At 34.4% G+C, this 12,683-nt stretch overlaps 1 protein-coding gene across 3 annotated transcripts in view; it reads left to right on the top strand.

The window, feature by feature from the left end:
• Positions 1 to 10,599, top strand: part of POT1 (protection of telomeres 1) — a 79,830-nt gene extending 69,231 nt beyond the window's left edge. For all 3 annotated transcript variants that reach the window (XM_040472075.1, XM_040472074.1, XM_040472076.1), the window contains exons 17-20: positions 4,448 to 4,536; positions 6,393 to 6,484; positions 8,125 to 8,230; positions 10,246 to 10,599. In XM_040472075.1, coding sequence (XP_040328009.1) covers positions 4,448 to 4,536; positions 6,393 to 6,484; positions 8,125 to 8,230; positions 10,246 to 10,358 — 400 coding nt within the window. In that variant the 3' untranslated portion in view covers positions 10,359 to 10,599. The remainder of the gene's footprint in view (positions 1 to 4,447; positions 4,537 to 6,392; positions 6,485 to 8,124; positions 8,231 to 10,245) is intronic.
• The last annotated feature ends 2,084 nt before the right edge of the window (positions 10,600 to 12,683 follow it).

Consider the following 12,683-nt stretch of genomic DNA (forward strand, 5'->3'; position numbering starts at 1 on the left):
TTCTGGTATATATTTTATTCTTCTCATAGCATATATATCGAATACCAACAATGTGCTAAGTATAAGGCTAGCCTAGAGGTTAATATTCATTTGCTTTCTTTCACAAAGATTTAGATACTAATACAGAGAAAGGTTTAGAGCTGTATCCTAGTAAAAATTAAGTGATTGAATTCCAAAATTTCTGTGCCACGAAGTTACAGATTAGTTGCCACTGAGGAACTGGAAGATATCAGGATATATTGGGAGCTAGAAGTAGACATGCATTTCAAGAAATTTACAGTCTCTCTCTTTACCTTTTTAACTTTATGGTTTCTTTTGTTTTACGAATTTGTAAAATATTAATACAGTCAAATTATTGAAATGCTTATAAAACCTTAAAGGTTTTACTTTAGGTTTTAGTTATTTTGCTCAGATTTCTGGACCTGATTCTTTGTAAACAGAATTTTAAACTAATGCTTTAGTTTATTTAACAGTTATACATCTTTTATGTTGTTTTTTTTTATTTCTTGAATCTATTTTATTAATGAATTTTTTAGAGTTTCATTTCTTATGTAAATTTACATTTATTGACATAAAATTGTTCATAGTACTTTTGATGATTTTTAAATTTCTACTTTGTTCCTGAATCCACTTAATATTATTTGCACCTTTTTTCCTTGACTTTTTTTTGCCAAAATAGCTAGCTTTTGTTTTGTTGATACTCTCTGTTGTTTTATTGTTCTTATCTTTAGTTTCTGCATTTACTTTTTCTAGATTTCTTCATTTTTTTGTTTTTTTGTTTTAAGTTTATTTATTTATTTTGAGAGAGAGAGAGAGCAAGCAAGTATGCATGAGCAAGGGAGGGGCAGAGTTAGAGGGAGAGAAAGAATCTCAAGCAGTCTCCCCATTGTCAGCGCAGAGCCTGACAGAGGGCTCAAACCCACAAACCATGAGATCTTTACCTGAGCTAAAATCAAGAGTCAGATGCTCAGTGGACTGAGCCACCCAGGTGCCCCTAGGTTCCCTTGGTTTTTCTTTTTCAAATGTTTTTAGTTGAATGCATACCTCACTTAATTCATTAATTTTAGTATATTTTTTAATATTTATATTTAAGTCCATAATTTTTCCCCTGAGAAAATAGCCATAGCTTTAACCCAGGATTTGATATGTAGTAGTTTTTTGTTTTTTGGTTTTCTTTTGTCACTTCTAAATGTTTTCTAATTTCTCATTGTGACATCTTCTTAGGCCCATGAATTACTTAGCTGTGTGTTTTAAAAATTTCACGCACACAATTTAGGTGCTACATCTGTTTGTATTTTAGTTAGATTACTTTTTTAACCAAATCTCTTGATACACTTCATAATGATCTTTGAGATTCATATACCTTTGCTGTATCCTAGAATATGTTCAGATTTTATATATATTGCCTATATTTTAAAAAGAACGTGTATTCTTTAATAGTTGTGTTTAGTCTTTAAAAGTGTTTACTTGTGTTCATTACACAAGCTTGTTAATCATATTCAAAACTTCTTTTTCCTTTGTAACTTTGTTTAATCACTTCTTAGAGACTGTGCTTAATGTCCTTTGTGGTTGTAGGTTTGTGATCTTTAATTCGGTCAGTGTTTGCTTTCTACATTTTGAGGTTCTTTTGCTGGTTTGCTTTCATGTTTCTTTCTTTGTGTTCTATTTTAGGAAGTCTCATAAATAAATAGGACTAGATTTTAGTTGTATTTTAGTAGATAAGTTTAAAATATGTTCATTACTGATATATTTAGGTTTTATTTCTACATCTTATTTTGTTTTCCACTTACATTATTACTTCTTCCGTCTCCCTCCCCTTTTTTGGTTATTATTTAGCTTATTTTTTTCCTCTAATCTTCTATTGGATTCATTTATAAAAATGTTCTTAATTTTCCCCTCTTTTGTCTTTTATTGCTTTGGAAGTAATAAATCTCTACTTAATTTTTACTTGTTACCCTTAAATTTTAATTTATATACTTAATTTTTAGTTTACATACTTGTTTTATCGATGTCTAAAGTTAATATCCTAGTCTTTAAGGAAGTAATATTTCTTTATTCTATTGCCTTTTTTTCCCCATAATTTTATTTAAATTCTAGTTAATTAACATGTAGTATAATATGGGTTTCAGGAGTAGAATTTAGTGGTTCATCATTTGCATATAGCATCCAGCACTCATCATAGTAAGTACCTTGCTTAATACCCTTCACCCATTTAGCCCATTGCCCATCCACGTCTCCTCATCAACCCTCAGATTGTTCTCTGTCATTAAGAGTCTTTTATGGTTTGCTTCCCTGTCTTTTTTTTCCCATCCCATATGTTCATCTGTTTTGTTTCCTAAATTCCACACGTCAGTGAGATCATATGGTATTTGTCTTTTCTCTGACTTATTCACTTAACATTACTTCTGTAGCTCCATCCATGTCATTGCAGATGGAAAGATTTCATTCTTTTTTATGGCTGAGTGTAATATTTCACTGTGTAATATATACCACATCTTCTTTATCCATTCATCAGTTAATGGATGTTTGGGCTCTTTTCGTGGTTTCACTGTTGATAATGCTGCTATAAACATTGGGGTACATGTGCCCCTTCAAATTGGTATTTTTGTATCCTTTGGGTAAATACCTACTAGTTTAATTGCTGGTCTTGGGTACTTGTAATTTTAACTTTTTGAGGAACCTCCATACTATTTTCCAGAGTGGCTCCACCAGTTTCCATTCCCTCCAACAGTACAAGAGGGTTTTCCTTCTCTGCATCCTCGCCAACACCTGATGTTTCCTGTGTTGTTAATTTTAGCCATTCTGACAGGTGTGAAATCGTATCTCATCATGGTTTTGATTTGTATTTCCCTGATGATGAGTGATTTTGAGCATCTTTCCATGGATCCTGTTAGCCAACTGGATGCCTTCTTTGGAAAAGTGTCTATTCATGTCTTCTGCCCATTTCTTCACTGGATTATTTGTTTTTTAGGGTGTTGAATTTGTTAAGTTCTTTATAGATTTTGGACACTAACCCTTTATCAGATATGTCTTCTGATATTCAATATCAGAAGACTCAAATATCTTCTCCTATTCCATAGGCTACCTTTTAGTTTTGTTGATTGTTTCCTGTACAAGCTTTTTATCTTGATGAAGTCCCAGTAGTTCATTTTTGCTTTTGTTTCCCTTGCCTCTGATGATGTGTCTAGTAAGAAGTTGCTACGGCCAAGGCCAAAGAGGTTGCTGCCTGTGTTCTTCTCTAGGATTTTGATGGTTTCCTGTCTCACATTTAGGTCTTTCATCCATTTTTTAATTTATTTTTGGGTATAGTGTAAGAAAGTGGTCCAGTTTCATTCTTCTGCATGTTGCTATCCAGTTTTCCCAACACTGTTTTTATTTTATTTTTTTTCAACGTTTATTTATTTTTGGGACAGAGAGAGACAGAGCATGAACAGGGGAGGGGCAGAGAGAGAGGGAGACACAGAATCGGAAACAGGCTCCAGGCTCTGAGCCATCAGCCCAGAGCCTGATGCGGGGCTCGAACTCACGGACCGCGAGATCGTGACCTGGCTGAAGTCGGACGCTTAACCGACTGCGCCACCCAGGCGCCCCCCCAACACTGTTTTTAAAGAGACTGTCTTTTCTCCATGCTTTTTTCTCTTAAAGAATAAATTTCTATGTATTTGAAGGCTAGAAGGGGAAAATATTTAATATAGGTACCCTCTACTTTTCCGCAGATTACAAATGAAAAGGAGTCTACGTAAATCTTTTGAACATTGATTTCTTTTTATATTTTTACTCAAGTATATTTTCTTAGTAGCATCTCCTAATCTTATGATAATATATAACAAAAAGTAATTACTTATATTTAAAGTACGTTTGTATGTAAACAAAGCAAAATACCTATATTAAATCATGTGCATTCTTAGTATATTGTGTAGTTTCAGATTGACTTATATTATGAAGGATAAGTATAGTATTGGCATTATAAACTGTGAACCTCTAAATACATGCTTACTGAATATATTATCCAAAGTCTTGCTACTACTGACTTCTTTAATGAGAATAATTTTCTGGTATTGGTTATATTTATTTAATACCTTAGCTGCTATCAAAGAGCCATAAAATGAAAGAGTCCTTAGAGATAATCTCTTTTTTTTTTCATTTTACCAAATTAAGAAATCAGCCAAATTAATTAACAATCTAGATCTGGACCCTCTCTCTTATTCTCAACTTAGTGTTGTTTATTCTGAACCATACTATCTTTGTGATTGTTTCAAATGTAAAAATCTTGTTTTTTTATAATTGTTTGTAATATGTGTGTTATAATGTGGAAGGTGCAACACTACTTAATAATTAACTTTTTAAACTGTGCGTTTTGAACAGCAAAGGTAAGTTATAATTAAATGAGTTATAATAATAAATTATTTTTAAATCTGTATGGTTTTTTTTCTGTCATTAATTTCAGATGTAAACAGTGTTCTACTTTGAGACCAATACAAAATCTAAATTCTCTGGTTGATAAAACACCTTGGATTCCTTCTTCTGTGGCAGAAGGTTAGCTAAATTTCTGTGTTCCACAACTGCAACTGTCTTTGTGTAAGGTGATCTCATTGATTATATTTCAGTGTTTGTGGATATAGTAAAACCAGACAAAGACTGAGCTAACGTTTAACTTTACTTAAGCAAAACTGTTCACGGTGATTATAATAAGAGCATAACATAGTTTAAACGTATTTGAAAACTTGCTTTCAGGCATCTGCCAGTATCGTTAATCATTGCTCACATTTTAATGTTCAGTAATTTGTTTTAGTGTTAATCTTTAATCACAAATACAGATTCTGAAAAATTCCTCCAGTTCATAGTATCTTAGGATTCAAAACAATTTTAGAGACAGCTGTTACACTCTCCACCCAATACACATCTTTAGTTGGAACGATGATAAGCTTTTTATATCCTGTTCTTAACTGTGATCATCCAGCCTTGGCTTAAAACTCTTTCAGTGATAGGGGACTCATTACACTGCAAAGCAACATATCCCCTTAATTTTTAAGTAGTTCTTAGCAGTGAAGCAAAATCTACCTACTTAAATTTAACATGGCCCACGTTCTATCTACTAGAGTTAGAGTATAGGTCTTGTAGAAGATCAACAGCTTCATGCATTTGAAGATATCTGTCATGCCTTCATTGAGTCTTTATTTCTCCAAGTAGGCACCCTCACTTCATTTGGTATTCACCACATTCCTTACTATTCTGTTTCTCTTCCTTAGTAAACATTTCACTTTACCAATGCTCTTCTCAAAGTTTGCCCTTAAAAGCTGCAAATAGGGCTACAAATCTTGGCCAGTTCAGAATATAAAGAAAACCTTTATTTCTCTAAAATTGGACACTTTGCTTCTACTAGCCTGAAAATTTTATTGTATGTATATTTATTTGTATACTTGGTTTTGTTTTCTTTCTTTTGTAATCCAGCTCTGTGGTACTTCTGTTTCCTGTTTTGTTTGTGGTCCAGTCACGTGAGCCCCTTGCTATCCCGTTTGGTCTCCTCATCCCATTCTAAAATGCAATTCTTCGTTTGTGTGGTCCCTCAGAGTAGGTTCTACATTCGCCCTTCTTGGTTTTAGCTCAATTTTAACCTGTCGAGACCTTTAGAATCCTAAAAATCATTTCCTCTGTATTAACCACTTTTTGTCATGTCTATGTGTTCTAATTCATTTCTCTGTATGCTGACTTACTCTTCTATTTGCCCCTTAGTTAATCCTTTTAAATATGGATTCCACAAATGAAAGACAGTATTTCATTTTTTAAACATATAAATGTCTCCCATTTCCAAACACAAAGTAACATTTTAACCCATGGATTTTTGTATAATTTAGTATCTCTTCAATTTCTTTTTCCTCATCTTACCAAATTATTAAATCCCGTATTCTGACATTTTTGGCCATTCAACCAGATGAGATCTCTTAACATACGTGATCCTTGTGTTTATAATATAAAGGGGAGAAACATTTTACAAAATCATAAATATTGAGCCACATGCTATTCTTTTTAGAACATTCTGGTATTTTAATTTTGTCTTTCATGTGGCTAACGTGATGAACTGTAGTTCATGAATTCTTTTTTGTGTTTTCTATCAAGTTATCAACTCATTGTAAAGATACCTTATATTAATATTTAATCAAAAAGGTAGAATTGCTCATGAGTCATTGTCACTACATAGGTATGGTTTAATATTCCAAAGTGAACCTGCTAAATGAGCTTAATATATTGTTACTAGAGAACAAAAGGCGTATATATTTTTTAATCTCAAATTATATTAGTAAACAAAATTAACATCATAAAACAATTTTTATCTTACTTTGATCATAAAGAATAGAAGATTCATATGGTTTGATCTTTTCTTCCTTCACTAGTGCTGGGTATTGTACCCCTTCAACATGTGTTTGTAATGACATTTATTCTTGATGATGGAACAGGGGTACTGGAAGCTTATCTCATGGATTCTGTAAGTAACGGAGTATAGATATTTCTAACAATATGTTTTTGATTTTAATATGTTTATTCATACCAACTTTATTACTGAGAGGATTTAAGGCAACTTAGAAGAACAAATAATGCAAGCACATAAATCTTGAATTGTCTGTATATTTATCCTGTTCCAATCTGACTCTATAAATTTAATATCCAAATAATGAAAAATCAAAGAATAGGAATTTGAGGAGAGAGTCTTCAGAAGTTTTACTCCAGGAGCCAAAGGCAGAGGTATGGCTGCACCTTCTGGACATTGTCTAAGCAGCATTTTACCAGGTTTTTGGAGTCTCCACATTTCCGTAGTAGAGGGAATGAAATTACTTTGGAGGAGAGATGGTTATAGCATACGAAGCTAGAGAGCTATCCACAAACCTCTCTCATTTCTAACAACAGTTCTAAGTTTGGGAGTTCTCAGGACCACCTTAGTTTTGATAATCCCCTAGAAAGACTCATGGAACTTACTGAAAGTTATTCTGCTATTATTGTTTGTTACACCTAAAGATACAAATTAAAATCATCAAAGGGAAGAGGTACGTAGGGCAGAGTCCAAGAAGTTCCAGACGTGGGGCTTCCAGTTGCCCTTTGCTGTGGAGTAGCAGCCAGCGTTACCAGCCTAGCAGTGATGTGAAACGGGACACAAGCGGTACTGCCAGCCAGGGATGCCTCACCAAGTCTTGGTGGCTAGAGTTTTTATTGGGGCTCCATCATGTAGTCATGGTAGAGACATGTACACAGCCCATAGGCTCATCTGGTTTCAGGCCTTCCAGAGATCGAGCTAATACCACATGCCCCAAACTTTGTGCCCTAAATCACGCTGATAGACTTAGCTAGTAGGACAAAGTCATTCCTAACAGGCCTGATATTCTAAGGACTTAGAGGTGATTTCCAGGAGCCAAGGGCAAAGACCAGATTTCTTTTCGCAGTAAGGTCAAATTGGTTTACTACACACGTTGGGAAACAATCTGGGGTAGGTTTGAGAGAATGTTTTCTCTTGCCAAAACAGTTCATTGGTCCATTTATTGAATAAATATTTAATGAGCACCTGCTATGTGCCAGATACTGTTGTATGTGATGGGGATTTAGCAGCGAACAAAAGCAAACAAGATCCCTTTCTTCTTTTAAGAAAGTATAACTTATAATCTGATCGAGGAGAGAAAAATTAAATATACACTATACGTTATACTCTTTTAAATTTAACACTAGATTTTTTTCCTGTACACAAAGAATGATAAGCCTCACTCTTTTCTAATTACTATTCTTACTTCCATTTATATATATATATATATATATATATATACATATATACATACACATATATGTATAAATATATTTATATATGTATAAATATATATTTATATGTGTGTATATATGTATGTACATGTATATATATATATGTATATATATATATATATAAATGCTGTTTTTAGCTTAAAGTAGTAAACCAGATTTTAGAGTTTAGACTAGAACTCTAGTTTATGAAGTCTACAATCTTCACAGAGTGAAATAGTCTAGATTATTTTAATTAGATGATATTGAAATGCTTTTATATTAATTATGGCTTTTAAAAAAGATTAATATAGTTTCCTATTTTCTCCTATAATTTTTTTTTTTAAGGACAAATTCTTCCAGATCCCAGCATCAGAAATCCTCATCAGTGATGACCTGCAGCAAAGTATGGAAATGATCATGGGCATGTTTTGTCCTTCAGGAACAAAAATTGGTAGGCATGAATATTTTAACAATCTCATTCATTGTTTTTCTTGAAATAATACCTACCTAGCACATATCGAATCTGTAGACATAGAGGTTTGAAAACTTTAAAATCTGAATACTGTTACAAAGTACTAAGTAAATTATTGTGATTTGTCTTTTCATGAAGACATTGGCAGGGAGAAGATAGGTAAGAATCATAATTCCTGAAATGAAAAGATTTAGAAAATATTGTTGAAATATAACAAAAGGAGGCAGTTTTGCTTGATCACAAGCACATTTAATATGATGTTTATGTATACAAGCATTTTCATTGAAATTATACCAACAAAGATGAAATTTTGAGAAGAAACATTTTTCTGTAACAGACTACATACAGCCAGTGTAATTCATTCATGAATTTTCTTTCTCTCTCTCTCTTTTTCAAATGTTTATTTACTGAGGGAGAGAGAGAATATGAGTGGAGGAGAGGCAGAGAGAGGAGAGAAAGAATCCCAAGCGGGCTCCAAGCTGTCAGTACAGAGGCTGACAGGGGGCTCGATCCCACAAACCGTGAGATCATGACCTGAGCCAAAATCAAGAGTCAGACCTCAACTTACTGAGTCACCCAGGTGCCCCTCATTCATAAATGTTCTATTAATATTAACTAGTTTCAGATTTTATGTGTTTTTATTTTACTAATTATTTTTATCAACTTTAGTTGTTCTCTGGATAACATTTGACTAATCAACCAGATCTTCAGGTCAAATTGTATTGATTCCATCTACTGCCACTGAGTTTTCCTTTTGTGGTCATTATTTCTGTTTACATTGAAGTTTGCAAATCCCTCTCATAGTTAGTTTGACACTATTAACAATTTTTCATCAGTAACAAATTTTACCAGCTGCAGATTTAGCTGCTGTCAGTTTACCTTTTAGAGGTTATTATTATTATTTTTTTTAAGTTTATTTTGAGAGAAAGAAAGAGCATAAGCAGGGAAGAGGCAGAGAGAGAGGGAGAGAGAATCCCAAGCAGGGTCTGCACTGTTGGCACAGAGCCCGATGCGGGGCTCCAACTCATAAGCCGCAAGATCATGACCTGAGCCAAAAACCAAAAATCGAACACTTAACCCAGTGAGCCACCCAGGTGCCCCTTATAGGTTATTTTTAATCAGACTTTATTTTCCCCTGGTCAGTCTTTGCATTTTATAACAGTTCCAGAAAGATAGCTTTTATACATCTTAACAAGGTTTAATTTACACACTTTTTATTTGGTGTCAGTTTTAATTTTTAGTTTCAATTCTTTTGGATAGATTTCTGGAAATAAAACTGCCATATCAAAAAAGATGGGTTTGGTAGGCTTTTGATACATGCTGCCAGATTGCTTTTCAAGAATATTTTTACCTATTTATAGTTCTTCCAGCAGTAGAGGAGAGTGCCTATCTTGCTCGACTCTTGCCAAGATTGACTATATTAAGTATCTTTCAAAGTTGAACTTGAAGAAGCGCTAAGAAACTTTTCTAGAAGTTTTAAATAGATTTATTGTGGTCATAATCAGAGCTTGGGAATAGCATCTGCATTGTCTGGACTAAGTGCTTGGAACTTGATGGGGAGTTTCAGCTAGACAGGTGTTAACGGCCTGAGCTGATGTGAACTTGGAGTTCACTTTCTTTGCAGTCAACCAAGAAAAAAAGAAAAAAAAAAAAACACCTGGGGAGGTCAGTAAGCAATCAGCAGAAATAAAGAATAAAGAAATAAAGAATGGGAATGAGATGGCTGCTACCTTTGCGATCAGACGTTTGGGAAACTCCACATTTAATTATTGTGTCCTGTGGGGGAAAAGATTAGTTAGGGTTGTTACACAATAATATGAACCCAGTGTGTATTTGGAAGGGTAGATAATAATATATTTGGTGAGTGTATTTTATTTACTTCTCCAGCTAAATTAAATATGTTAATTTTTCTAGCTAATCATTATGCTCAGCTACCTATTTTAGAGATATTTGTTTAGTTTTAATGCATAAATAACATTTTTTCTCATCTGTAGATGCATACCCATGGTTGGAGTGCCTCATCAAGTCGTATAATGTCACAAGCGGAACAGAGCAGCAGATTTGCTATCAGATTTTTGACACCACAGTTGCGGAAGATCTAATCTAATATTGTCATTTAGCTTAGCACATGTAAAATACTATAATTTTAGAAAACATCATTTTCTGTGAGATTATTATAAAGATTTAGCTGTATAGTTTATTTTCCACTTTAACCACAATTTAAAATTCTTTTGGCAAATAGACATTGTGTTATCAAATGCCTACTTGTGGGTAAGTTAAAAATGGTCCCGTTGCTCAAAATTTCCAGTATGATGGCTGCTAGGGATATAAAGGAAGAAGTGAAAGAAATAAGGACTGTGTTTTCATTTACCCCTTGCAGCCCTTTCAGAGAAGCTGTTTTGTTATCCTGCTCTAAGTTTGTTTTTTCCATATGTCAGCCACTGATTTCTCTGCCAGCCATCATCCTAGGCCTTCCTTCTTTCCTGCCCTGATTTTTGTATCAACAGTGTTAATGATTTTAGCACAGGTATGGGGTTAGAAAATGTCCTTACATTAAATTACTCAGCTTTTACTGAGTGCGAGGGGTGTAGCAGCTGAGTCGTTTTGTTTTGTTTTGTACAAAGGGATCTGCTTACACAAGCACTCTTGTGGAGAAGTGCTCTTCTGAGTGAGCTACAGCATACTTAAAGGAATGATTTACTTTAAGTGTACGTGGCAGAATTGCTTTCTTTCGGTACTATTGACCAATTTAGGATAAATCCATTTCTTAAGACCTGAATTATGTTCTTTTGATTGCTCGTTTCTCTACATGAAGTTATTGCATTCCACCTCGATCTAATAAAGCAGTCAGATTTATAATGGTAGTGACTTATGTTACCATTTTTTAATAGTCTTATGTAATGTGTACTTATATTTCAGGTTGAACACAAAATGAGGTATTAACTCAGTATCATAGTCCACTTTTTACCTGACAGTGTTTGTGAAGTTTAAAATCATGAATATTCAGTTTTATACAAATACTTCCATATATTTGTATGTATGTATAGATTTATGTATATTATTTGGTAAAGACTAAGACATACAGATCTGCCTAGTTCAGTATCAGTGAAGAATAAATTAACGCACATATTTCAGCTGTTTTCTTTGTTTGCCCTGTGTTGAGTTGAGACATGATTGGAGGCAAAGAAAGCAGGAATGTCACTATAATAGATATTTAGGACCGTCTATACACTAGGTACTGTACAAAGCATTCAACATGTATTTGAGTTTCATAAAAACCCATTTTCCTCATAAAACTGATTTCCTGATAAAACTTGATTGATAAGCTGACTTCACTAAGTTCACGCAATATGCTAGTCAGTACTCGCACTCAGGTAATCTGTGTTCAGAGGCTGCTCTGCTAACCACTCTAGGATTCTGGGGCAAAAGCTAGCATGGGTTTTCTACAACTGCGTCCTCTCTTAAATATTTGAAATGACGTTGGAAGCAGATTATGAGGGGAGTCAGTGTTAACGTTTTCTTACCCTATCAAAAAGCTTTTAACATTTTATTGGCAAAAAGGGTGAAATACCTGATTTCCTGTGTTTATAATAACTCTAAATTATTTTTTTTAATGTTTATTTATTATGAGAGAGAGAGAGAGAGCGAGCAAGCAGGGGAGGGGCAGAGAGAGAAGGAGTCAGAGAATCCCAGACAGGCTCCACACTGACAGTGCCTCATGCCCAGCCCAGAGCCCAACGTGGAGCTTGAACTTACAGGCTGTGAGGTCATGACCTGAGCTGAAATCAAGAGTTGGATGCTTAATCGACTGAGCCACCCAAGTGCCCCAATAACTCCAAGTTCTAGTTCCTGAGTAAATTAGCCCATCCCCCGACCTAACTACCCATCCCCCATCACTGAATTATCAGCTTTTTGGAGATGGTGAAAGAAGCTGATGCTGCTTTTTGGGGGGATGTAATCACTTGGTTCAAAAACATCTTCAGGGAAAAGTTTTAAGAACCGTATAGATGAATAGATCTCAGTACCAATGGTATACTGAGGATACAAAGATGAGAGAGCCATTTTCTCTACAGGAAGTGCCCAGAAGAGGAGAGGTCAGAAGGTAGGGCAGGTCACAAGTGCTGGCTCCAAGTTATCAAAGTCAGATGCCTCATATGAGTCTTTACAGTGATAGGTCACTTCTCTCTTTTCTTTTTTTAAATAGCCCCCCACGTTGTCATCATTTGTTTTCTTTTTTAACTTTTTAGCTTTGAACAAACAAGAAGAGTTCTGTCAACACCTGGTGTTTGTCCAGCTGTGATGTATGCGCCATACCTGGATCAGGAATCCAGAATGCTAGGAGAATTCTATTTCTGGAGCAACAAGTAGGCAGTAGTTCATTGTGCCCTGATTTGAGCCATGTCCTCTTTATTGTCCATGTGAATCCTGGTAC

The sequence above is a fragment of the Herpailurus yagouaroundi genome, unplaced genomic scaffold (genome assembly GCF_014898765.1).
Source record: "Herpailurus yagouaroundi ecotype Mexico unplaced genomic scaffold, PumYag 100, whole genome shotgun sequence".
Classification (NCBI taxonomy): Eukaryota; Metazoa; Chordata; class Mammalia; order Carnivora; family Felidae; genus Herpailurus; species Herpailurus yagouaroundi.